The following is a 27691-nucleotide window of genomic DNA, read 5'->3' on the forward strand; positions in this document are numbered from 1 at the left end:
GGGCAAAAAGTGTATAGAGTGCAATTACGCCCTCTGCACTAGCACAGCTAAATTTCCATGGTAGCAGCCCCTGCACCCAGCCCTGGAACCCTGTGCCAGCAGGCAACACCTTGGGGCAGATTTACTAATCCACGAATCCGAATCCCGAAAAAGGGAAAAAATCGTATTGGAAACGAAAATTTTGCAACTTTTTCTAAACTAGAGCAAAAGAACTCTGCTGACCAGGCCCCTCCCTGCAACTCCAGGGCGCCCTGAGTGTATCAGTCAGGGGACACAGCACAGCAGTCTCACAACTCAGTCCTACTATGGGAGTGCAAAGGAGCACTATTGGCCCCTCCCTGAAACGCTCTGCTTTTTTACTCTATGTGACTGGTTAGACAGCCGCCACAGGCACAGGAACACTGGAGCAAAGACGACGTGCCCTACCAGTCGGCTGTACAGAGGTAAGCAATCCTGTATTGTGTAACCAGTGTGTTTTCATACACAAGTGATTTATCCACACACACTCCTTTTCTCTCTTTAACTTTATATCCCTTACACACACACACATATATATATATATCTAACACATACATACACACAGATGGTGAGTGACGGATATTTATAATTCCATATATACATATTATTTTTTACATATATACACACACGCACAAGGGCCAGCAAGAAGCAGATATAGAATACAGTTTGCCTCGGGTTGGGGAAATGGCGACGGGGCGAGTGGAAATGTTTGAGCAAATACGAAGCCATTTTGTTTTCCATTTTTCGGCTGTTGTGTAGGACTGGGAACTGTCTCTCTAAAAATGCTCTTCCGCCGATGTATAGTGACAGAATGCCGAGTTAAAAGAAATGCACTGGTGTTCAAACAAATGATTCTGTTGTGACTTAAAACGATCTCGTAACTTAGTTTTCTGTTAAACAAAGAACCGCCGTCCTTCTCTTTAGCGGCACAACAGCGCCCTCTGCTGTTTAGCTTATGGAACAGGGAAACAGCCGTCCTCTTTAGCAGCACCACAGCGCCCTCTGCTGTTTAGCTTATGGATCAGGGAAACAGCCGTCCTCTTTAGCAGCACCACAGCGCCCTCTGCTGTTTAGCTTATGGAACAGGGAAACAGCCGTCCTCTTTAGCAGCACCACAGCGCCCTCTGCTGTTTAGCTTATGGAACAGGGAAACAGCCGTCCTCTTTAGCAGCACCACAGCGCCCTCTGCTGTTTAGCTTATGGAACAGGGAAACAGCCGTCCTCTTTAGCAGCACCACAGCGCCCTCTGCTTTTTAGCTTATGGAACAGGGAAACAGCCGTCCTCTTTAGCAGCACCACAGCGCCCTCTGCTGTTTAGTTGAATATCCGTACGTCCTTACGCCCGCCCGCCCGCTACGTTCTGCGTCTGACGTTTGGTTTTAACAAGGAAGATGAACGGGCTCTTTAACACCGTTTTTTTCAAACTACTTCTGTGTACAGCCGGTAATTTAAACGGGGCCGGAGGGATATCGGGAAGACAGCGGGGGCCACATATATTAGACGGAGGATGTAGCCGGTTCGATCAGAGCAGATAACGCGGCTGTATCTAACATAGGGGCCTACCTGCGAGGCTTGGGCTGATCCATTCAGAGCCGCTAATGGGGGTGCGGGATATATTGGGTTAGGCTGCAAGGCTGGGGGGAGGCTTATTACCTACTAGGGGAGTATTTATTGCAAACAGACTGTAGTGACTACAGTGAAACCTCCAGTTTTATCCTCATTGTACACTTTTCTTACAGCCACATTTGCTTTCTCTCCAGCCCGCAGTGTGCAAGGGCTCTCACAGAGCTGCTGGAAGGACTGCCTGCTACAAGATTGCCAGTGCACCATAGAGTGCCCGAATTGGCATTTCCAAACCAATAATGGAATTCTGCTGCCCAACTACCTCCAACAGGCCAAAGCACGGATCTACCCTGATCTTATTTGTCTTCTGGATCTAAAGGCAGAGGTTTGCAGCATTAAACACACTGATCATCATGGGTTCATTAATAGGATACCAAACTGCCGTAAGTGTAATAATCACATTTTGCATAGTTGAAGAAAAGGCTCACACCAATATGCATTGCCACTACCCCCTATTACCTGTCTGAGAAGCACAGCAAGTCACCTGCTCATGTTCTGCCTGAGTGCTACCTTAAGACTTATGGTATTTACTATAAAAGGAACAGTAACACCAAAAAATAAGAGCTTTAAAGTAATAAAAATATAATGCACTGTTGCCCTGCACTGGTACAGCTGGGGTGTTTGCTACAGAAACCCTACTATAGTTTATATAAATACCCCGCTGTGTAGCCCCGGGGGCAGCCATTCCTGCACTGGTACAGCTGGGGTGTTTGCTACAGAAACCCTACTATAGTTTATATAAATACCCCGCTGTGTAGCCCCGGGGGCAGCCATTCCTGCACTGATACAGCTGGGGTGTTTGCTACAGAAACCCTACTATATAAATACCCCGCTGTGTAGCCCCGGGGGCAGCCATTCCTGCACTGGTACAGCTGGGGTGTTTGCTACAGAAACCCTACTATATAAATACCCCGCTGTGTAGCCCCGGGGGCAGCCATTCCTGCACTGGTACAGCTGGGGTGTTTGCTACAGAAACCCTACTATAGTTTATATAAATACCCCGCTGTGTAGCCCCGGGGGCAGCCATTCCTGCACTGGTACAGCTGGGGTGTTTGCTACAGAAACCCTACTATAGTTTATATAAATACCCCGCTGTGTAGCCCCGGGGGCAGCCATTCCTGCACTGGTACAGCTGGGGTGTTTGCTACAGAAACCCTACTATAGTTTATATAAATACCCTGCTGTGTAGCCCCGGGGGCAGCCATTCCTGCACCGGTACAGCTGGGGTGTTTGCTACAGAAACCCTACTATAGTTTATATAAATACCCTGCTGTGTAGCCCCGGGGGCAGCCATTCCTGCACTGGTACAGCTGGGGTGTTTGCTACAGAAACCCTACTATAGTTTATATAAATACCCCGCTGTGTAGCCCCGGGGGCAGCCGTTCCTGCACTGGTACAGCTGGGGTGTTTGCTACAGAAACCCTACTATAGTTTATATAAATACCCTGCTGTGTAGCCCCGGGGGCAGCCATTCCTGCACTGGTACAGCTGGGGTGTTTGCTACAGAAACCCTACTATAGTTTATATAAATACCCCGCTGTGTAGCCCCGGGGGCAGCCATTCCTGCACTGGTACAGCTGGGGTGTTTGCTACAGAAACCCTACTATAGTTTATATAAATACCCCGCTGTGTAGCCCCGGGGGCAGCCATTCCTGCACTGGTACAGCTGGGGTGTTTGCTACAGAAACCCTACTATAGTTTATATAAATACCCCGCTGTGTAGCCCCGGGGGCAGCCATTCCTGCACTGGTACAGCTGGGGTGTTTGCTACAGAAACCCTACTATAGTTTATATAAATACCCCGCTGTGTAGCCCCGGGGGCAGCCATTCCTGCACTGGTACAGCTGGGGTGTTTGCTACAGAAACCCTACTATAGTTTATATAAATACCCCGCTGTGTAGCCCCGGGGGCAGCCATTCCTGCACTGGTACAGCTGGGGTGTTTGCTACAGAAACCCTACTATAGTTTATATAAATACCCCGCTGTGTAGCCCCGGGGGCAGCCATTCCTGCACTGGTACAGCTGGGGTGTTTGCTACAGAAACCCTACTATAGTTTATATAAATACCCCGCTGTGTAGCCCCGGGGGCAGCCGTTCCTGCACTGGTACAGCTGGGGTGTTTGCTACAGAAACCCTACTATAGTTTATATAAATACCCCGCTGTGTAGCCCCGGGGGCAGCCATTCCTGCACTGGTACAGCTGGGGTGTTTGCTACAGTAACACTACTATAATTTATATAATAAGCTGCTGTGTAGCCCCGGGGGCAGCCATTCAAGCTGGAAAAAAGGAGAAAAGGCACAGGTTACATAGCAGATAACAGATAAACCACTATTGTATTTTACAGAACTTATCTGTTATCTGCTATGTGCCTGTGCCTTTTCTCCTTAGAATGGCTGCCCCCATGGCTACATAGCAGCTTATTTATATAAATTATAGTAGGGTTTCTGAAGTAAACACACAACTTTTACCAGTGCAGGGCAGCAGCACATTATATCTTAGTTACTTTTATACACTTTCATTTTTTGGTGTTACTGTTCCTTTAAAGGATAAGTGCCCAGGCACGGGCTGCCTGTGGTGTTAACTGGATTCAACATTATAGCAATATCGAGTCCACTGATTAACAGTAAATGGGTTAGTATGATGTAGAGAGTGCTGTTCTGATCTAATTTGCAATTGTTCTTCATTTTTTATTTGTGGTTTTGAATGATTTATCCTTTTGTCTAGCAGCTCTTTCGTTTTTAATTTTAGCAGCTATCTATCTGGTTGCTAGCTTCCAGATTATCCTAGCAGCCAGGCAGTGATTTGAATAAGAGACTGGAATATGAATGGAAAGATAAGTTGTACAAAGTAAGAATAAAATTGTAGCGTTACAGAACATTAGTTGTTTTGGCTTTTGGGGAGAGTGATCCCTGTTTGAAAGCTGGTCAGAAAAGAAAGGGAAATAATTTAACATTTTTTTTTTTTTTTTTTTAAAAGAGGACCAATTGAAAAGTTTCTAAGAAGTAGCTATTCTCATCCTTATAGTTAACTGTAAGGTCAACCACCTCTCTGAATAGAGTCTTGATTGTGAGATTAAGCTCCTGTCTGTATTAGAGATGCTGCAAGTTGTGACTTTTTTTTTTAGTCTACCCTCTTAAGCTGGCTATACACAGGCAGATCCGCTCGCTTGGCGATGTTGCCAAGCGAGCGGATCTGTGGGCGATATCGGGGAGGCATGTAGGCAAATTCGATCGTTTGGCCCTAGGCAATGGGGCAGTCTGTTTGGGGACCACATCAACAAGCCGATTTTCTAACCTGGGCGATCGATATCTGGCCAATTTCAGGCCAGATATCAGTCGGCCAGGCCCCTCAGTTCTGCCCCTATCGGCAGCTATAATCTGCCCGTGTATGGGGACCTTTAGGGTGAAGAGACACACAGCTACTAGTAGCAGCTACTTTTTCATTGCTACTAAACTCCAGAAAATACGCACATAGAGACAATTATCAGTAAATGATCAGCATTGTCTAGGGCGAAGACACACACAGCATTGTCTAAGGTGAAGACACACAGAGCTACTTGTAGCAGCTACTTTTTCATTGCTACTAAACGCCAGAAGATACCCTGCCATAGACAATACTGAAAATTGCCACTGCTAAAACCCACGTAGAGACAATTATCAGTAAATGATCGGCATTGTCTGTTTTAGTTGCCGTAACAAGTAGCTACTACTAGTAGCTCAGTGTGTCTTCACCCTTAAAGGGACACTGTCGTGATTTTATGGGGTCATTTTTATTTCTAAATGACACTGTTATCACAGCAAATAATTCATTCTGTCATTTAAAATGTTTTTCTTGAACCAACAAATGTATTTGTAGCTGTAATATTGGTGTGTAGGCGCCATCTCAGTGCCTTGTGCCTGAGCTTTCAGAACTCCTTAGGGCTCTGGCACACGGGGAGATTAGTCGCCCGCGACAAATCTCCCTTGTCACGGGCGACTGATCTCCCCGAGTTGCCATGACCCGCCATCCCACCGGCGAACATGTAAGTCGCCGGCGGGATGGCACACGCGGCGCGATTTCCCGAATTTGCCGAAAAAGACTCGCAAGATTATTAATTTCCCCGTGTGCCAGAGCCCTTACATAGGTTGTGTTGCAAGTTGTAGCTTTGAGTTCCAGCTGTTTGCATTGGTGCTCTTCATGGCAGACACTTTTTCTCTAGCGGCCCTCCTGTCAGTGCAGACGTTAGGGGTTTTGTCTGTGATCACCTCTGGAGGCAGGACAGAGAATTGAAACTTAGTGGCTCCTGGTCCCTCCCACTGTATATAAGGCTCGTCTCCACCCTCACTCCTCAGTTCTTTGTCCTGCCTCGGAGGTGAAGGACAGTTACCTATATCTTCTTTTTATCTAATTTATTTTTACTTTATATTTTATTTAATACTAATATACCAATCAGGAAAAAGGAATTACTAGAACACATAGCTGTTTTAGTGGAATGACTGGACACTTGGGCACGCAGAGCTGCCACCACAAGTGAGGATTCACATCGATTAATGGGCACTGGGACACGCAGAGCTGTCCATACAGGTGCTGGCCGATACCAAACTGTTGCACTTGGGTACGCAGAGCTACCCCTATAAGTGCTGGCCGAAATACAATGGGGAATACACAGGGTACGCAGAGCTGCCCAAAAGTGTAACCCCCTACACAGGACCATAACGTATCCAGCATACTAAACAGGTCCACACTTAGCTCAATGGGACACGCAGAGCTGTCTCTAGAGCAGACCCAGGCAGTCCGAGTACAACGGAGAGGTAAGTTTACTAAGGGTTATAAATAGAGGCATAGCGAGCCCTACCTGGCAAACGCGGGAGAAAGCCCCGCTCACAGTAGCAGCGCCACACAGGATTGAACACTTGGGCATGCAGAGCTGCCTATTAAAGTGTTAACTATCACTACCCCGGGACACTTGGGCATGCAGAGCTGCCTATTAAAGGGTTAACTATCACTACCCCGGGACATTGGGCACGCAGAGCTGCCTATTAAAGGGTTAACTATCACTACCCCGGGACATTGGGCACGCAGAGCTGCCTATTAAAGGGTTAACTATCACTACCCCGGGACACTTGGACATTTACCTTGAGACATGACACGCAGAGCTGCCTGTAAGGTATCATCCCCAACACAGGAGCAATACACACGCTGAGCTGCCCAGTAGAGAACAACTCAGACCGGGAGAGATTGTAAGGGGCCATGCTTTAATAAGCAGGAATAGAAACCACACTGGCGCGCATACTAATCTGCATGAACACGCGCCGCCGGTTGCTAGGCAACGCGCCGAACGAGCACGCCTTTCAGATTTGCGCCAAATGAACGGCGCGATGACGTCATTCATGCGCCCCTGCATAGCCGACACAGCGCGGCCATGCAATACACACTGAGGATTGCAGTAGCGCCTCTGCTGGAATAAAGGCAACAGTCTCCCCCTACTGCCTCATATACAGTATACAGAGCATATTACAGAGAAAGGCACTACAGTAAACACGGAAAACGTTGATTCACTGAACGACCTCAGAGAGGTAGCACAATCAAAAATAAATAAATAAAAAATAAAAAAGGAAAGCAGAGGGGGCAGTGCAAACTGCCTAAATGCAAGGCACAGGACCTTGCCTCACTGCCAAATACCCCCACGGCCAATTCACCATTACCAGGGGGACAACTATCAACCCCAGCCGACATAACGCGGCTATACAGGGAGCGCACAACAGAACTCCCATGGGAGATAAACACAGCACAAAGCTGCTTAACCAGGCCTAGCTTCAGCCCACTATACGTTCAGTAAACACACAACTCCATAGCATACACTGCATTAACATGGAGAAGGCTGATTCACTCAAACACCTCAGAGAGGTAATCCAGTCAGCAAAAAGCAACAAGATATGTAAGCTCATAGAGGCATTACTGCTCTGATTGCAAACCTGCCTCAGAGGCTCCATTTATTCTGAGCCACCTACCCTCTCCCCACAAGCTTCACAGCTTCAACATGTGGTAGTGAGGCAGATTCCACTCCCCCAAGGGGGGCAAACAAAAGCCCAAGATAATAGGAAATCAAGGATGAGACAGTGACCTTGTCTAAAGCGGATAAGCTTTTGGGAGTTTAAAAAGAAGTCTAAATTAGCCTTCCCAGTGATTAATTCCCTCACTCAGGCAATTGAGGCAGAGTGGGCCCAACCTGAGCGTCGCATTGCGCTCACACCAGAGGAGCATCAGAAATAATGGGATAAGGCTCCAAAAGTGAACTCAACAGTTGCCTAGTTACCCGCCAAACAACCCTACAGCAGATACACAGACGGCAGCAATACTCAGCCCGCTGCGGCGTCAGTGGGCCTAGCCCGCACAGGCATTCAGCATTGGAATTAACATGCCACCCGCCAACCTCTTGACAACAACTACAGTTGGAGGTTAAAACACTGTCCACCACGTTATCATTCCTAGCAGAAGCTGCAATGGAAATCACTAAACTAACAGCCAAGGCTACGACCAACACAAGGGTTGTACGCGGAGCCCTATGGCTAAGACATTGGACTGGAGACACGGCATCCAAGCTGCGTTACTATCTCTAAGTTCACAGGGGAATCCTTATATTAGACCCAATTAAGGGTTAGGGGAGGGAAAAGTACCTCCTTACCCGCGGGGAAGAAATCTAAAAATTACCCAACTAACGGATACGCAGGAAAGAGAGGATGGGCCTCACAATCCCTCTTTTTGCACGAGTTTCAGAAACTCCCAACCGACCAACCAATCCTGCCTGATAAAACCAGGCAACAAGGGGCAGACTCAACACTTCGGGGGACATGGCAAACATACATGGGTCTTAACCATAATACGGCAAGCGACAAAATCTCCTCTTATTCACATCTCCCAAGAGGAAGATTTCTCCCATCCTCCACTGCACCTCACAAGGAGCAGCTACTCCAACTGGCAATAGACACACTACTACTTACAGGAGTGGTAGAGAGAGTTCCAGAACACCACAAATTCAAGGGATTCTACCCCAATATGTCCTAATACAGGAAAAAAGAAGGGTCCTTCAGACCGGTCCTCAACCCAATGGATCTGAATCAAAGGTTCAGGATGGTCCCCATCAGATTGATACTGGCGACCAGGGAACCAGAAGTTTTCATGACCTCAATAAACCTACAGGACGCCTACCTGCACATACCAATAGGCCAGTCCTCACGCAAATACTTCAGATTCACAATCAGCAACTCGCATTTCAATTACAGCGCTACCATTTGGACTACGTACTGTGCCACGCACTTTTACCAAAGGGCTTGCATGGGTAGTAGCACACCTGAGATCCCTAGGTTCACACAGCACATGTGGGAAACCTCCTAATAACAGCCCCCGCAGAAGCACAGGCAATAAAGGACACAAACTTGTGTATCCAGGTACTGACACAACACAGCTGGTTCATCAATTACCGCAAAAGCTCTCTTACACCAAACCAGACGATCCTATTCCTGGGCCTGCTCTTTGAATAGGGAGCACAGAGAGTATCCCTGTCCCAGGACAAGTCGACACCTTAGCCTCGACAACTAATTACGCCTCCTGGGTCTAACCCTGGAAGCCATACCCTTGCCAGATTCCACTCCAAGCCCCTACAGCACAATTCCTAAGACACTGGGACAGGAACCGCCAGAACCTGCGACAGGAGATACCTAGTTCGCAGACAACCAAAGACGGCCTTCTCTGGTGGATGAAGGACGACAATCTCCAACGAGGGAGGAGCTGGGCAGTCACTACTTGGAAGTAGTAACCACCGATACCAGCCTCAGAGGATGGGGTGGCAGTGTACAAAAACCTCTCACTCCAAGGGACTTGGTCCAGGGAAGAGAGGCACCTACCCATATTGGAACTACAGGCAATTGCCCTAGCACTAGAAGATCGGTCACCAATCCTGCAAACGCGGGCACTCCAAGTACAATCCGACAATCGACAGCGGTCGTATCAACAAACAAGGCGGCACTCGCAGCAGATTCACCATGCAGGAGGCCTCCAGAATACTTACGGGGGCGGAACACGCAATATCAAACATCTCTGCAGTATTCATACCAGGAGTACAGAATTGGAAAGCGGACTACCTGAGCAGAACACCTATAGACCACGGAAATGGTTCCTCAACACGGAGACATTCAAACACTGATTCAGAGGCGGGGAACCCCGGAGGTAGACATGGTTGCATCAAAATACAACACAAGCCTTCCACTTGGCTATGCCAGAACAAGGGATGCAAGGGCAGCGCTAGTGAACGCACTGGTTGTGCCATGAAACCCTCGGATGGTCTATGCGTTCCCACCTCTAACCTAGAGTGATCAGGAAGACTGAACATAGCCAACATGATCACAATACTCATAAATCCAGACTGGCCGAACAGAGTCTGGTATACAGTATCCGTCAAAAGGTAATTTGCCAGACCCTGACGATTACCGCTACTTCCCGGCCTGCTAACGCAAGGACCGATAAAACTTCCCAACCTGGTAATGCTCCGCCTAATTGCGTAGCTCTGAAAACGATTGGTGGAGATGACAAGGAATTTCACCGAATGCCATATACACTCTCTTACAAGCCCACAAGCAGGCCACTGTGAGGGTATACCATAGAATTTGGAGGACACTTCTAACCTTGTTCAGAATTGGAAGGATATCTCCATGGTTCAGGTGGCGAAATTTCTGACAGACGGTTCCCAGAAAGGGCGGGGCTTACGCACCCAATGATGCAAATTTCGACAATTACAGCACTGATACACTCCAAATGGGCCGAGGATCCTACGGTCCAGGAATTCGTCAGAGGCGTAACCAGAGTCCGGCCCCCGACCAAGAACCAATAGCAACATGGAACTTACCCTTAGTGCTAACAGCACTACAAGAACCACTCTCAATATGCAAACTCAAATGGTTGTTGCTCGAGGTGACATTCTTAATAGCGATTACATTAGCGAGAAGGGTATCCGGGATAGCAGCACTCTCCAGCAAGGAGCCATGGCTTACACTCCACCAAGATAAGGTTGTGCCTGGAACTACACCAAGCTACCTACCACAAGTGGTGTCAGAGAACCACATGAACCAGGACACCATTCTACTATCCTTCTGTCCGAAACCAACCAATGAGAAGGAGAAACCACTACATAAGTTGGATGTGGTCAGGGCACTTCGCATCTATCTCAAGAGACCAGCTGACTTCAGCCGGATAGCCTACTGATATCATATACTACGACATACAAGGGAAAAGCTGGATCTATGAGAACCATAGCCCGTTGGCGAGTAGAGACTATTCTTATGGCTTAGGACCATAGAAACACGCCACCATTTTCAGTGAAAGCCCACTCTACATAGGCACAGAGTACCTCATAGGTACTGCAGAACATGACATCCGCAGACCAGATCTGCCGAGCAGCTACTTGAGTGTCACCAAACACCTTTATCAAGTTACAAGTTGAAGGTTCATACCTCTCAGCCGGCCGTGTTTGGCCGAAAAGTTTTACAGGCTACTGTGGCATAGTGAATAAATACATTATACCCGGCATACTAAAATTTTACCCACCCAATGAGAGGGACAGCTTTGGGACGTCCCCTAACGTCTGCACTGACAGGAGGGCCGCTAGAGAAAAGGAGATTTTATACTCACCGGAAAATCCTTTTCTCGTAGGCCCGAACTGTCAGTGCAGTAAGTCCCACCCAGGCTGATTTAGTATGGGCACCGGGACCTCTTCTCAATATACTTCTAACTTACGTCTCTTGGCCTTCCTTCTATCTGTACTGTCTCCACCGACTGAGCTTACCAACAGAACTGAGGAGTGAGGGTGGAGACGAGCCTTATATACAGTGGGAGGGACCAGGAGCCACTAAGTTTCAATTCTCTGTCCTGCCTCCAGAGGTGATCACAGACAAAACCCCTAACGTCTGCACTGACAGTTCGGGCCTACGAGAAAAGGATTTTCCGGTGAGTATAAAATCTCCTTATCAGTATCAGGCAAGGATTTCTTCATTTAGCTATCTACACTTGTGTGCCACGTGCCTAATGCTTATTTTGGAGCTCCTACTGGTAATAATAAACACATGCTCATTGGGGAAAAGGCTTTGTGTGCAGAATAATACGTGTCTTGTCTTGAGATTTACTCTTCCCATTTGTTTTTCAGCTCTGTCTATGTGCCCGACCACTCCTGCACCGGCAAACACCACCGCTGTTGACCGTAACGCCACCACTGTTGACCGTAACGCCACCACAGCTGACCGTAACACCACCGCTTATCAGAAGGCCACACCCTGCAAAGAGTTGACCACAAGACTTATAGGTAAGTTCACATTAATATAAGTCAGTGTTCCCCAACCAGTGACTCGTGAGCAACATGTTGCTCCCCAACCCCTTGGATGTTGCTTCCAGTGGCCTCAAAGCAGGTGCTTATTTTTGAATTTCTGGTAAGGAGGCAAGTTTTGGTTGCATAAAAGCCAAGTATAATGCCAAACAGAGCCTTCTGTAGGCTGCCAGTCCACATAGGGGCTATTAAGTAGCCAATTATAGCTCTTATTGCTACTCCTAGAAACTTTTTTTATGATTGTGTTGCTCCCCAACATATTTTCCATTTAAATGTTGCTCACGGGGATCCCTGATATAAGTGGTGATAGTGTCCATGTCCAGTCTTTACTTTTTAAAGAACAAGGAATTCCCAGCGTATTGGTGGGTGCCAAAATGCTGGGCAAACCCCCATGGAACTGAATGGCAAGGTTTTTTTCCCCAACGGAAAAAGAAAACTGGCCGGCATCTTACCTTTCTCAGGTGTCCCTCGCATACACTTGGACACTCGTAGGAATGGTACTCCAGGCCAGTGCATTTTCTTTTTAAGGGGATGGTATAACCCAGGGATCCCCAACCTTTTACACCCATGAGCCACATTCGAATTGAAAAAGTGTTGGGGAGCAACACAAGCATGAAAAAGTTCCTGGGGGTGCAAATAAGAGCTATAACTGGCTATTTGGTTGTCCAGTGGACTGGAAACCTACAGAAGGCTCTGCTTGGCTTTACACAGGTTTTTATGCAACCAAAACTTGCCTTCTAACCAGAAATTAAAAAATGAGCACCTACTGTGAGCCCACTGGGAGCAACATTCAGGGGGTTGGGGAGCAACTGGTATAACCCCTTTTCAACATGAGTGCAATGATTAGGAATCCCCACAAAAATGTATATATTTTTTTTTCATTCTTTGAGCTAAACAGAGCAGAGGGGAACCTGAAGCTACTGCATGTTTGGTTCTTTGAGACAGATAATTGATTTCTGGTGCACAGATAATATGCATTATATACACCATATACACCCACAGATCATCATACTGAATTGTGTCACACTATTTATCTGTGCGTGTATAGTCATCTGATGTTGTGCATCTGCAGAATTTCCAGCATGTCTGATCGACGAACCAATACAAATCATTTCACCTATAATATCTCTCATATAGCAACTCTTGGGCCCAATAATGAATCTACACAGAATTGTGTAAATTGTAACTGTCCACACCTAATAGTATGTGCAGTGCAATTCTGTGATTAACATACATCACATGCTTGATGTTCTCCAAAGTGTATTTTTTTTTTTTTTTTTTATACACCCAATATTCCATACTCGCCAGACATGGCACATTTAAAGATGTAGATTAACTTTTTCGTATGACATTGACTAGTGTTATTCTAAGACAAATTACAACTGTTCTTTATTTGTAGTTTGAGTTATTTAGCTTTTTATTTAGCAGCCCTGTTTTGGAATTTCAGCTGCCATCTGGTCGTTAGGGTTCAGTTTACCCTAGCAACCAGGCAGTGGCTTGAAGAAAATGGAATATAAATAGTAGGGAGCGTGAACAGAATGAGACAAAACATAATAAAACTGTAGCCTTACAGAGCAATAGTTTTTGGCTGCCGGGGTCAAGGAAAAGAGAAATAAAGGCAAATAATTCCGAAAAAGTTTAATCACTTAGAGAAAATACTGCCACTTTTACCGAGGTCTGTTCCACTGTTTTCTCCAGTTGGTATTGCCACTCGGCCTTTACTCAACATGTTTCGTTTCAAAGGGCACCTTACTTATTCATCATTATTTATATTGCTGTTCTGAAACCTTCCCATTCTCCATGATTTTATTTATTTTTTTATGATCCTGCGCTCTGAATATCAACCCACCATGGTCACGATACAATATATGACTTATTTGTGCTGCATGTAATGCATAATAAGTAACATTTTTAGAATTGGGGGAATGTTAAGCCTATTTGGATAGTTGTGATTTATTCCTGTTGCGGAGTATAGATTGGACCAGTGATCACATATTTCACAGACACAAAACCACCTCTGAGCTCCTCCATATAAATGTTTAGAGTGGGGAAAAATGGCCTCCCCAATGAACAAAACTGTGCTTGTTTGTCCATACATTGCAATATATGCAAGCTGGCCAATTACAGCCGGAAGGAGCATTCTTGCACTCATTTTCATTGAATTCATGTGTTACCCTCAGTGTCTACTGAGCAATGCATTGGTCTTGCAGGTAACCAGGCCCCAAAAAACAGACTCTGAACCAGCAAAAAGTAGCAGAAAATACAAAAAAAAAATAATTAAGCCAAATAACCATATGAATTTGTTTCTTTCATTGCTACTACATTCACCTCTACCCCACTGACTGCTCATTCATTACATGGCAATGACAAATATTGCACCACCAAAGCCAAAACAGAATCAATGGGGCCTGAACTTGCTAAACTAAAAACTTCACAGCCCCCCACCCCCCCCACTGCCCCTAAAACAGTATGCTGTGGGGGTGGGTGGGTAAATTGATATTTGGCAGATCTTCTCTACCCATATTTCCTGGTAGATCAACTGTTAAGCCCCTGTGAAGCTATTGCCACAATTTATTGTTCTTCCTCTCCTTTTAACAGACTGCTGTGCCTAGATATGTGATAAAATATAGATTGAGATTTTGAATTGAACAATAATTTCTGGAGTGTGCATTAATACAGACTTTTGTCTTTCCTTTTTGTTCCAGTAATTGTAATATGTGTTATTGTCGTTGCTGCAGGGATTGCAGGAGTGATTTGGGTAAGTACAACAACTTGGCACTAAGAGATGTGTGTGTGTGTATATATAATTTATGTTATATGTATGTGTTACACGTATTTATGGTGTTTTTATTCTTTATATTACAATTTAGAATGGTATAGAGGAAGCCTTTTAGAGGGTTTCTTTTTTTTTTTTTTTTTTTAAATTGTTAGCAGACCTATCCTTTTTAACCTGAAAATGTTATCTGGTTATTTGTGTCCCTGACCCACAACCAGAAAAACAAATTGGCTGAGTGGGTTCCATTCTATTTTGCTTATATTTATTTTAAAACTGCTACCTGTTAGGGTTATTAATCCCAAGCAGCCAAATCATCTTTGAAATTCCAAGCCTGAGAGTTGCAGAACAAAATAAGGAAATATTTTGAAAACAAACACTGCAATCTTTGCATCATACTAAAAGACCATTTTCAATGTGAACTACCTATTTAAGGCTTGTGCATATTTATTTAGTTTTTGTCTATGTGTAGGGCTGCTCTACAGTATTCAATATACACTTATTTTCCTTCCCAGCTTGTTTACTGGGGCCATTTGGAGTCTTTGTGATGATTATTTATGCCTTCTCTAACTGGCACTTGCACATACGGTGTAACATGTATGACGTATATCGACAGTATGTGGCTGTAGGGCAGCCATTGGGGGCGGGTACAGCCATACGCACTTGAATGTTCTTTAGTAGCGATTGGCATGGTACGGGGTCCAAAGAAATACTTGCTTATGCCCCCATTGGGAACTACCAGCCCGAATTGGTTGTAAAGGAGTTGGTATAGGAGTTGCCATATTTTTCTCAATCACAGAAAATTGTCCATTTTGATTTTCATCTGTGCTAGGGTGAGTGAAGGGAAGGTTTACTGCCCTGAAACTCCAACTTCTAAAGCAATGTAGCAGCATTCCCTTCATTAACAGACCTGTACCATTACATGCAAAGCCCACTGTGCTGCTGTTTCAGGAGGTAGAACAATAACTGCTTTATATATTGCAATTACAAATAACTTTAAAATCACTGAAAATATTGCATTCGTGTATATTGGAAAGTTGCATAGAGCTTTAATCTTAATATAAACCAATAGCCGTTTGAGGCATAAAATCTTTTATTTATTGTGTCTTTTGTCTCTTTCAGAAAACTAAAAAAAGCAAAACATCACAGCATGTCAATTCCATCTTATGAGAAACCTGTTCTACAAGTTCAGTGTAATGTTGGAAGGTAAAGAGTGGATACAGTCTCCTTAACATTCAGAAACAGTACATTTTTTGATGTTTGAATGTTTGGGGGGGGGGGGGGCATATGGGGTGTGGCATAGCACCCTTGCCATTGTATGGTTCTCTCTATAGAAGGAACCGTATCTATCTAATAGTGACCAGTCTTGTGGTGGTTCACCCTTGGCTCCAGCAGCCAGAAAACTATTGCTCTGCGGGGCTACAATTTTACTTCTTTCTGTTCAGCCCCTTTACTTTTCATTGTCAGTCTCTCGGACAAACCACTCCCTGGCTGTGAAGGTAAATTGGACCCTAGCAACCAGAAAGCTATTCAAACTCTGAGCTGGAGAGCTGCTGAACAAAAAGTGAAATAACAAAACGAGTAATAAAAAAATAAAGACCAATTGCAAGTTGTCTGAGGATAGCGCACTCTACATCATAGTAAAAGTTAAACTCAAAGGTGAACAACCTCTTTAAGGTACCGCTATAAGACGCCACATGGATGAGAATGGAAACATTAATGATTAGTTAGCATGTCCTGTTCTTATTAGGGTAAAACAAGCACCAGTTCTGCTTACAGTACTAATTCTGTGTATTCTCTGGCTTTATCCTTTAGTTGAATAGAAGGAATACAATTCTTCATAGTCGGAGGGACCAGTGATTCCAGCGCTGAACTGCCAAACTGAGGATTCTGAATGAAGCAGCATCTGCTGTGAATAATAGAAACGTGGATACAAAGTCACGGTTGGGAATTCACGCTCTTTTGTACTGTGATAATGCTGCTTTAAAGGACAAAGAATCTGATCCTTCTGTACTCGGGGACCCATTAAGTGAAATACTGAACTATACTACTACTGGTTTAATGTCTCACATAGGTGCGCTGTATATAATGTGCACATTTTTCGCTTATGGTTTTTTTGTATATCTTACTGTAACTGATCAGCCCTGTGGCCTTGGATTCTAAGCTTTAAAAGCAGAATGTTTGTTCCTTAGTTTAGTGGCTACAGTTACCCATACAAGCCCAGATCTGGGCAGTTTGGCTGTTCTGATACAGTCTGATGGTCTGGACGTGTGTGTCAGTTTTGAGAGACCTTGTTAAGTAGCAGTGTTAGCCTGCCAGATTCCATGAAGGTGAGCCACTGTGGCATTTCAGGCATAACTAAACACTATCTACAGTATATGTAGAAACTTCTACAGTGTCCCTCCTTTAAAATATCAGGGTGAACGTTTCATTTATGTTTTTGCTGCCTGTGTCTGTTTTAAAAATTCTGTAGGAATGAATTGTGTAAACCGAGAATCTGTAAATCCCTGCAGCACATCTGTCCAGCAATGATCGCCTCTTTGTAATTCTGTCCATCAAGAATGAACTTACACAGATATTGTCGGGTATAAAAAGGCAGTGGTCAACTACTCGGTTGGATTTGGTGTAATGTGACTTTGGTGCGGCCTCTGTGAGTGCCTTTAGTTTTAAAAAGAGCAAAATGCCAAAGATGGAATTAGAAGCATTAGGCCATACATGTGCAGATCTGCTCCTTTGGTGATGCCATCAAATCTTCCATGGATATGCCCACCTTGCCATTGGTATTATTGGGCAGATCAGTTAGTTGGGCTTGTTTATGTAACTATTGCCCTCGGATGTGGTCCTCCATTCAATGTGTATAAGTAAACTTGCCCTTATCGGTCAGCTTGGCCTGTGTAAGTGCCACCTTACCGCTTCTATGAACCCCTTTGCACCTTGTATCACTGTGCCAAACCAGTATCCCTGTTTTTACTATGGCCTACTGTAGAATTTTATACCAAATTCTTTTTAAATACGTGAAAAGTTGACTGTCCATCTTTTATGAAAATATGCATTTTTAAAAAATGTTTTCACATTAAATGTAATAAAAACTTTTCAAAAATTGCCTCATCCGTGGCGTTTTTCTTTACCTCTGCCTACTGTCCCTGCTGCTAAACACAGGGAAAAAGTGCAGCTCAGGGGATATAAGCTGCTCCGTAAACTGATATAATCCGGAGGCACAGGCCTAGGGAATCTGTAAATATGTTTATATGAAGCGGTTTGTTGGTCAGCATGCAGCGCTCCCTTAGAGACATCCGCAGGGGAAGGTACCAGCCTGCTGGAATGTGACGATTGCCCCATGTGCTGCCCCTGTGGGACAAAGCAGACGGCAGTGGAGAGGCAGGAACTGAACAGCAGAATGTTGTCTGATCTATAAAGGCAAAATTGCAACTATATGAGGTTGAAGAAAATAACACTGATTTTTAACCCAGAGTGGGACAGGGCAAAAGCACCACCGATTGGACCAGCGATCTTTCTCCAGTTTTAAAGAAATGCCTATTGGAATGTATAGCCCCCCAGTACTGTAACGCTGCTTACTGCACATTGGCAGATATGCAATAGTCTCCATTTACAACAGGCAGGAGGGCTGCTATGTATCAGTGGGTACATGTGCCAATACAGAGATGCAGGGTGCTGCACTGCTATTAACCCTTTTGTGTCCCTCTTAATATAACCTGGGTGCCATTTGATATGTAACACTTCTGGCTTGGGCAGCAGAGGGGCGCTTTTTAAAGCTCTTGCCTCTTGGAGAAGAACCTGAGGGGGGGGGGGGTGGTTAATGTTGTCTTTACACCAGGAAAAGACAAACCCACAGACTTCCAGTGACGTAAGCGGGACGGGGCGTGGCTGGGGCGGCTCTATAAGTATACCCGCAATTCTCTAGCCGGCATTAATAAGTTGGAAATCTCTGCTTGGGCATTTTCCCAGTTATACAAAATATCATCTCCGGCGAAAATGTACTTGCGTTTCGAGTCAGAGGCGTAAATTGTATTTAACCGGGCTGTGACATTACGGAAGTGGGAGGAGTCAGCTCTAGTCACTGTGCCACAGTCCGGACTGTGAGGGCTGCGGGGCAGCATGTGGGCCGGGAGAGGGCGGGTTGTGCTGCTGGGCACATTGGTTACAGGTAAGAAGTCCCTTTGCAAACAGTGTGTCCTATTTTATTCTATGCGACTCTGCCCCGGGGAGCTTAATAATAACCGTATGTAACTCTGTGTAAGTACACTCCCACGGAGGAGGGGCGGCTGGCTGGGTCTGTGAATTCCCTGGATCAGCAGCCATTCAAGCAGCCAGCTTAGGAGCACAGAAGGCCAATCAGGGAGCCACCAGCAGCACCACAGGCCACCATTGGCTGTAAACCTGAAGTGCCTCTCTCATTGGCCGGGGGAGGGGAATAGTATTTCTTTCACGAATAGCGTGACTAGCCCGCAACTCCAGAGAAGGAAACATGTTTCTATGTCACTTCTATTGGGCAAGAGAACTGCCCAATAATAAAGTGGTACAGTTGTGATCCAGTATTATGTACACAAAGTGGCAAACCAACCCCATGTCATGAGGGGGATAATGATCCACTCCAGGGTTTTTTAAAACCTTATTTCATAGTATCATTTAATGTAAAGAGGAATTCAGACCTAAAAAATGGAACTGGATCAGTATCTCCCTTATGGAGACATTGACATGGGGTTGGGTGACGGCCCTTAAGCCCATAATACTGGCCTATGGCCCCTTAATGCAGACCCTCTGGTATTCACCATAACATATAGATTCAGGAGCAACAGGTTGCCAGACCAGTGGTGTAGGGGTGGGACTATGACATGGCTAGCGGCACATGGGTTGGCCATGATATAGCGGGGCAGAACATGCCATGGATTTTGGGCTATCCAGATGGGCAATTCTGTGCCACAGGCTACCCTGAGGCAGCTTGTCTGATGCAGTTCCCTGACTGCCCTCAGTGCCGGGCAAGGGAAAGGAGCATTACTGGTGCTGAGAGTGCAGTTGTACTTTCTGCACCAAAAGGGCTGAAATTCCAATTTTAAAGCCAGGAGCAGCTTTTTGCCAGCTTTGGTACCTGTGGGGCGCTGCCACCTGAGGCGAGATTCTCTCCTTGCCTTATGGTAGCGGCACCGCTGTATCCGGATGAAGAATAGGTAAAATCAGGGCAATGTACTTTGTAATACCAGCCTTGCCTGGCGTTTTACCTGCTTGGGTGGAAACCATAGTCTGGTGGGGGATATTTTCAAACAGGGTAAAGGGAGAACAAAAAGAGGGTTAAACTGTGTTTTTTGTTTTTCAGTTTCTAATGCTAACATGCAATTTTTCATTATCTTTAGTTTACTTCAACTTGCCAAATACCTGCGGCCAACCTGGTAAGTCCATATATCATTCCACCCAGTTTGAATTAAGATGGCCATACACGCATTGATATTATTGTACAAAACTTCATTTTGTCCGATATTCATTGCTTGTATGGTAGATCGGTGAGGTGACCGATATCGGAAAGGCTGCGGATAACGGTTGTCTCGCCGATCGGGCAGGTTAAAAGATTTTTATGGGCCTGAGCAAAAACTAAGTTTAGGGCTGAATCAGCAGGAGGAGGTAGAATCCCTATTGTCTCTACCCCCATATCTGACGATGGTGGTAACGAGCCGTCTTTCCTGTGACGAAAGATCGTAATTTCTACGTGTGTGGCCACCTTTAGTTTGGCAGGGGTGTGGATTTATTATAGTGGGGGAAGATTTGTTGGCTTTTATGTGTAGTAACAGAGTTATAGCTGATGGCACGGGGTGTTTTTGGGGGGAAAACCAGTCAAAACCTCCCTTCTGTCTCCCATTCATTGGAATAGGAAATGGTGATATTTCAGCTCAAAAAGATGGCTGAGAAAGAGTTTCAGGTTAAAAAGTATCAGTTCTGCGCTGTCAGGTTCTACTAATTCATGTGAATGAGAGGCAGATGGGGGGGGGGGGGGGTCCAGGAGGTTCATGGCTTCCAAGTAGCCCTATTAGTACTTTTGGGGAAATGTTGTATCTTGCTGTTTTTCAAAGTTTCCCCGTTATTACAGATATTCCAGAACCCATAGGATCCAAGATTCTTCAGCTGCCCGTGTCTGTGGGACAGAACATTGTGATATGGGGAAAAGTACCTGTGTCTGGGATGTTTTATATACAGTCTCCAAAAGGATTGCTCTTCGATTGCGTTGATGGAAAACTTAAAAATAACTGTCCTAAATGCATCTATGAAAATTCATCTGTAATTCTAAAGAACATACAGCCCGATGACTCTGGGTTATACTACATTAAGGACAGCTTCACCGGTGCCACTTGGATTAATATCTCTGTAACTGGTAAGTGATATAACGTATACCGGTATATATTCTTTTTCTCTTTAGAGAAAAGGTAACATTTATGGGGTAGCAAGCCTACTTGGGGGAAAGGGGCTAATGGAAAGTATAAGGGAAAAAGAAGTGTACAAGTTAGTGCTCTACTATTTTCCCATTTTCTGCCACTGGGCACCGTTTGGCTACAATGTGGGGATAAAGGCACATCACCCAGGCAATGATAAATAAACAGAAATATGCCAAGATAAAATGCTGTTGTACAGAATAATGAATATACAAATGAACATAGACCAGGAAGCTATTAATGAACAGAAAGAGAGATTTTTTTTTCATTCCCCCAAGACTTTTCCTATCATTTGTTTATTTTCCAGCTGTTACGGAGCTCACAACCCCTTCTGCACCTCCACAGGCCTTCAGTGTCGGCAATGGAACTTCACTTGATCAGCCAATGGCAGCCAAAGGACGCTCACGTTATGGTAAGTCCATATAAAAATTGTATTTGAATATAAATGTCCTAACGGAGTACGCAGCCTTTGCACATCCTTTAGAGACCCCCCCCAGCAAGCATTCCCTCTGCCAGTCTACCAATCCCCCTGTGTATCAGAACTGCCATAGTGACCCATCCAGCTCACAACCTCTGCACTGACTGTGAGTGTATCAGTGAGAGCCCATCACATACAGGATACGTGTTTCTTTCTGGGGAAACACAAATTGCCACCAAGAGAAATACCGTGAGCATTTGGTAAAATTTATTTGTACTTTTTCACCTAACCCAAAAGCATTGCCCACCTACCCTTATGGCTCCATATGGGCAGCTACACTTAATACATTATATAGAAAAGCCCACTTATGTCCCAAAAACTATAAGGAGAAAATAATACATAAAAGGGAAAAGTGAAATAAAGAACACCACTGTGATTTTCTCCTATAGTGCCAGGGCCATATAAACAGCATATAAACTTAAATTTCCCATGCTGGCACTGTGCCCACCTCTGCCCCTGACTGGGTGCTCATGGGTTGTTTAGCAACAACGACAACAATCTGCAACAAAAGCCTCATAACTAGAAACCAAGAAGCCCAAACTTTCTGGTTGCACCCTAGAAGGGTCCCAAACTGGAACTACTTTGACATTTTGCAGATCCCCAGTGTAGCTACACAATCTCAGTTACCCTTTATCTCATATTTAGCCTACAGACTGCTATTTGCTACTTATGTAATGAAATCTAAATTCACATTTTGCATTTGCAAAACATGTATTCTTCCTGGTTTGTGCATTAATAATTTAATCCTATTTTTTTTAGGATTTGCTGTTATTGGTGCCGGTATTATTGTTGCAGTTATTGTCTGTTGGGTAAGTACTAGAAACGGCCAATGTGATATCACTTCTATCTCAATGGCACATCCGCTTATATCAATTAAAGGATAAGTAAACTGTCACAAAACTCACTGCCAGCACTCACACTTCTGGTGATGAGAGATTTAAAGCAATCTTGCAGAAAAAGGGTTAATATAATTGAAAAACCTCCTGTTACCAGCAGTCAAATGTCAGACAGTCAGCCATAGATTCAGATGGGAAACGGGGAAGTGTTCTGACGTTGCTCTGCTCGAGAAGGAGATGGGAAAAGAAAACTGAGGCTTTTGGTCTCTTTCCTGATTCCATTGCCCCTTACAGTATTCCCTCGGCTCGCGGTCCAACGCCAGATGCGATGCCTTTCTTGTGAGATGCACTTCACCCTAACTGGTATTTCTATATACACCATAGAACTTTCTGTGATGAATATTTACAGTGCATGATTGCAGGGCAGTCATTTGGGGGGGTGGGATGGGGAGGTACAACCACTGCTGGGGCACTGAGTAACATTATCTAATTGTATTAGTGTTTGTTACAGATAAAGGCATAACATTTTTCTGTCTCTTTCAGAAGTGGCAGAATATCAGAAGGGTGGTGTTCCCAACTGTCAGCCGGGGCCAATCCTGTGCGTTCCATGAGATATGGGAAGGTAAGTAGCTATGTACTGGGATTTAATATAGGCCCTGGCAATAGGCCCAAGTACACAGAGGCCCAAACAGAACCCCCCCAGGCCAATAAATAGTGACTGTCTGTGGCACCTTACAGCCCCCCTGGCATTCCCAGTACCCAGAGGCACAAACAGCCCCCCCAGCCCAATAAATAGTGACTGTCTGTGGCACCTTACAGCCCCCCTGGCATTCCCAGTACCCAGAGGCACAAACAGCCCCCCCGGCCCAATAAATAGTGACTGTCTGTGGCACCTTACAGCCCCCCTGGCATTCCCAGTACCCAGAGGCACAAACAGCCCCCCCAGCCCAATAAATAGTGACTGTCTGTGGCACCTTACAGCCCCCCTGGCATTCCCAGTACCCAGAGGCACAAACAGCCCCCCCAGCCCAATAAATAGTGACTGTCTGTGGCACCTTACAGCCCCCCTGGCATTCCCAGTACCCAGAGGCACAAACAGCCCCCCCAGCCCAATAAATAGTGACTGTCTATGGCACCTTACAGCCCCCCTGGCATTCCCAGTACCCAGAGGCACAAACAGCCCCCCCAGCCCAATAAATAGTGACTGTCTGTGGCACCTTACAGCCCCCCTGGCATTCCCAGTACCCAGAGGCACAAACAGCCCCCCCCCAGCCCAATAAATAGTGACTGTCTGTGGCACCTTACAGCCCCCCTGGCATTCCCAGTACCCAGAGGCACAAACAGCCCCCCCAGCCCAATAAATAGTGACTGTCTGTGGCACCTTACAGCCCCCTGGCATTCCCAGTACCCAGAGGCACAAACAGCCCCCCCCAGCCCAATAAATAGTGACTGTCTGTGGCACCTTACAGCCCCCCTGGCATTCCCAGTACCCAGAGGCACAAACAGCCCCCCCAGCCCAATAAATAGTGACTGTCTGTGGCACCTTAGAGCCCCCCTGGCATTCCCAGTACCCAGAGGCAAAAACAGCCCCCCCAGCCCAATAAATAGTGACTGTCTGTGGCACCTTACAGCCCCCCTGGCATTCCCAGTACCCAGAGGCACAAACAGCCCCCCCAGCCCAATAAATAGTGACTGTCTGTGGCACCTTACAGCCCCCCTGGCATTCCCAGTACCCAGAGGCACAAACAGCCCCCCCAGTCCAATAAATAGTGACTGTCTGTGGCACCTTACAGCCCCCCTGGCATTCCCAGTACCCAGAGGCACAAACAGCCCCCCCCCAGCCCAATAAATAGTGACTGTCTGTGGCACCTTACAGCCCCCCTGGCATTCCCAGTACCCAGAGGCACAAACAGCCCCCCCCCCAGCCCAATAAATAGTGACTGTCTGCGGCACCTTACAGCCCCCCTGGCATTTGCCAGAACCCACAGATTGCCAGTCATGGGGCACCTGCCCAGAGCAGGGATGCTTTACATCACCTGATAAAAGTAACGTGCAGTGTTTGGGAGTGAAGCTTCTCCCCATTGCAGTTACAGGGATTTGTGACCAATGAATAATTCTCTCTGTATATGTAATTGAATTTGTTATGTTGCTGACAGTAAGTTCCTGCTATAACAGTAATGGGCAGTATTACACAGTATGGGCCGGTTCTGCCTATGGAGTGGATGCTGAATGGGCGCTGGCAGTGACTTGGTTCTTACAAGGATCAGTGCTTTGATCAGAACTCCGGTGCTTCCATGCTGAATATTTATATGTAGTGCCATTAGGCTAAGGGCACATTGGGCGTATGGTCGGCTTCTCTTCCCCTGATCCTCCTGTTTTGTGCGCAGGCCGAGAGCAGCGGATCCGCTCCTGTGTGTAGCCCCACTGATAGGCACAGTGTCGGCCTCAATGCTGCTACAGGAGCGGATCAGCCCGAAAACACAGGTGGAGAGAAGCGGCTCATAGGCCTTGTGTGTCCCTCAGCCTTAATCTTTGTTTTTATGTTCTGTTTATGAAATGGAAATACAAAGCTGGCTACATCCTCCCTATAACCTCCTGTTTCGTTATTAGAACACTAAAACTATGGCAGCATAGGGATTCCCCTGTACTAAGCACAATTCAGCAGGAACAGCCCCCTAAGTTTGCTCATAGTCTGTACAGAGAGATACCATAAACTATGGCACATAGGGATTCCCCTGTACTAAGCACAATTCAGCAGGAACAGCCCCCTAAGTTTGCTCATAGCCTGTACAGAGAGATACCATAAAGCTATGGCACATAGGGATTCCCCTGTACTAAGCACAATTCAGCAGGAACAGCCCCCTAAGTTTGCCCATAGCCTGTACAGAGAGATACCATAAAGCTATGGCACATAGGGATTCCCCTGTACTAAGCACAATTCAGCAGGAACAGCCCCCTAAGTTTGCCCATAACCTGTACAGAGAGATACCATAAAACTATGGCACATAGGGATTCCCCTGTACTAAGCACAATTCAGCAGGAACAGCCCCCTAAGTTTGCCCATAACCTGTACAGAGAGATACCATAAAGCTATGGCACATAGGGATTCCCCTGTACTAAGCACATACTGACTGAAGGGGATACATAGTTATTCAGTTATTCAAGGTAAACAGCCACCATGTTCCTTACAGTACTAATGCTGTTTGTATTTAACCCTTTAGTGCAATGGAAGGGAGAATGGGGAAGGAGGAACAAGCCTTTTGAACCAGAACAACCTCACAATGTCTAACCACAAGGACGAGGGCACAGATTTTCATTCAGGGAATGAAGGTGACATTGTCATAACCGTGCCGAATGGTGAAACCAGGAATCCTAATGGGACCGACACCGACCCTGCCTGATTCCTGGGCCGGAGCAGAATGTGGCTACACGGTCACTGTTACATACATAGGGCTGCCCATACAAGCAGTTTGCCCAACAGTATGGGCATGTCATCTATGTTACTATGGATTGCTATTTACTAGCCATTGGTTACCTGGGTCACTGGGTGGTGGCCCTGCCAACTAGTAAAAGCCCCTCCCATGCATGGTCATGGCCTGATCCCAAATGGCAACTACCTAATTATCCCAACTCCCCATTATTTTCTTAAACCCTGCCCCTTTCATGAACTACAAATTTAACCATTTATGAGGAAGGGGCCTAATTTCCCTGTACCCCAGCCCAATTTTTGCCAACATATTACACAGTGCGGTACATAAGGGTAAATATATATTGACAAACTACTATATTAGATGATATGGGTCATTTCTGCAAGGGTTCATAATCTATAGGGAAGGGAAAAAGTGTTACACAAGGTATTAAACCTGTAGCTGTGGGAGAAGTTTATATTGGAGAGCTGTTAGAGGTTGAGGTGAGTGAGTCTCCATTTTTGATTGTAGAGGATCAGCGAGTGAGTGGCAGGCCAATAAGCCAATAAGGAGGAGAGTACAATTATCTAGGGGGTAGATAATATGAGATTATTATTAGAGGACTATTATTTCTGTTTCCTGACTGAGAGAGGACCATATTCTTGCAGTAATTTAGGATGAAGTTGCCAAGAAGATTGAGTAAGGGATGAAGAAAAGGGCAGAATCAGGTATGAACCCAATGCAGCCTTATAACCAGGTACAGTGTCAGTCGGCCCTCTGGCCTGTGTATGGGCTTGTGGGCTAATCAGAGTGGCTAGCCGGCTTATCAGAGGCCCCAGGGAGTGAGGGATAAGCGCCAAACCCATACTGAGTTCCTTCTATAGATCCCAGAAATCCCCGTGCCGTTTGTGTTCCCTGCACTCGGGATCCGGTTTGGTTCATGCACTTTCCCTTTATTCCTTCCTGTGGGAATTCCCTGTGTGCCGTTCCCTTCTGTGTCTGTTGCTTTGGGTTCCTTTCCATTTGCACCAGTGTGTGGGTACTTATGTTATTTATTTTACCCTAGGTTACTGGTTTGTCCCATATTCGCCTTTATGTGTGACAAACGCAGATAGATTTATTGTTAACACCTAGAATAAATGTGCTGCTTCTATTTTTGATTAAATTTTATCTGTATTTTATTGCACTTTAGCAGCAAAGTAGGGAATTTACACTGACGAATGTCTAATTCTGAGCCAAAAGAAACAACAAATGTTACTTGATATTTGTAATTAAAGCTTGTGATATATATTACTGGAAAAATATTCTTCTATTAAAAGATAAATTAAAAATGGATATAAGTTGCTTGTCTGCTGGTTTTTCCTTTTCCATCTGCCTAATGTCCCTGCTGCCCAAATAGCACCTTAGTGGCTTTAAAGGGGTAGGTTCACCTTTGAGTTATCTTTTAGTATTGTGTAGAGAGTGATATTCTGAGACAATTTGCAATTGGTCTTTATTATTTGTAGTTTTTTTTAATTATTTTACTTTTTGTTCAGCAGCTCTCCAGTTTGGAGTTTCAGCAGCTATCTGGTTGCTAGGGTCCAAGTTACCTTAGCAACCAGGGAGTGGTTTGGATGAGAGACAGGTATATGAATAGGGGAGGGGCTGAATAGAAAGATAAGGAATAAAAAGTAACAATAACAATAAAACCTCACAGAGTAATAGATTTTTGGCTGCCGGGGGGTCAGTGACCCCCATTTGAAAGCTGGAAAGAGTCAAATAATTCTA

At 45.5% G+C, this 27691-nt stretch overlaps 1 protein-coding gene across 4 annotated transcripts; it reads left to right on the plus strand.

The window, feature by feature from the left end:
• Positions 1-27358, plus strand: LOC101733956. Of its 4 annotated transcripts, XM_018096757.2 has the most exons (12): positions 1-443; positions 1779-2024; positions 11817-11972; positions 14699-14751; positions 15889-15972; positions 16582-18931; positions 20136-20171; positions 20864-21145; positions 21511-21615; positions 22441-22490; positions 23061-23139; positions 25739-27358. In XM_018096757.2, the coding sequence occupies exons 6-12, from the start codon at positions 18883-18885 to the stop codon at positions 25804-25806; spliced, it is 669 nt and encodes a 222-aa protein (XP_017952246.1). In that variant the 5' UTR covers positions 1-443; positions 1779-2024; positions 11817-11972; positions 14699-14751; positions 15889-15972; positions 16582-18882; the 3' UTR covers positions 25807-27358. The 4 variants fall into 4 exon arrangements, with proteins under 4 accessions (XP_017952246.1, XP_031746871.1, XP_002941137.2 ...); XM_012969666.3 differs by lacking the exons at positions 1-443; positions 1779-2024; positions 11817-11972; positions 15889-15972 and having other exon boundaries at positions 14701-14751; XM_002941091.5 differs by lacking the exons at positions 1-443; positions 20136-20171; positions 20864-21145; ... (2 more) ...; positions 23061-23139; positions 25739-27358 and adding an exon at positions 684-1461 and having other exon boundaries at positions 16582-17871.
• The last annotated feature ends 333 nt before the right edge of the window (positions 27359-27691 follow it).

The sequence above is a fragment of the Xenopus tropicalis genome, chromosome 8 (assembly GCF_000004195.4).
Source record: "Xenopus tropicalis strain Nigerian chromosome 8, UCB_Xtro_10.0, whole genome shotgun sequence".
Lineage (NCBI taxonomy): Eukaryota > Metazoa > Chordata > Amphibia > Anura > Pipidae > Xenopus > Xenopus tropicalis.

What these genes read in the sequence shown, in the direction of transcription:
- LOC101733956 (XM_018096757.2), top strand. Translation starts at nt 18,883, where the DNA reads ATGTGGGCCGGGAGAGGGCGGGTTGTGCTGCTGGGCACATTGGTTACA. An exon ending in AAATACCTGCGGCCAACCTG is followed by an intron (nt 20,172 to 20,863) that starts GTAAGTCCATAT and finishes CCGTTATTACAG; the next exon opens with ATATTCCAGAACCCATAGGA. An exon ending in GTTCCATGAGATATGGGAAG is followed by an intron (nt 23,140 to 25,738) that starts GTAAGTAGCTAT and finishes TTAACCCTTTAG; the next exon opens with TGCAATGGAAGGGAGAATGG.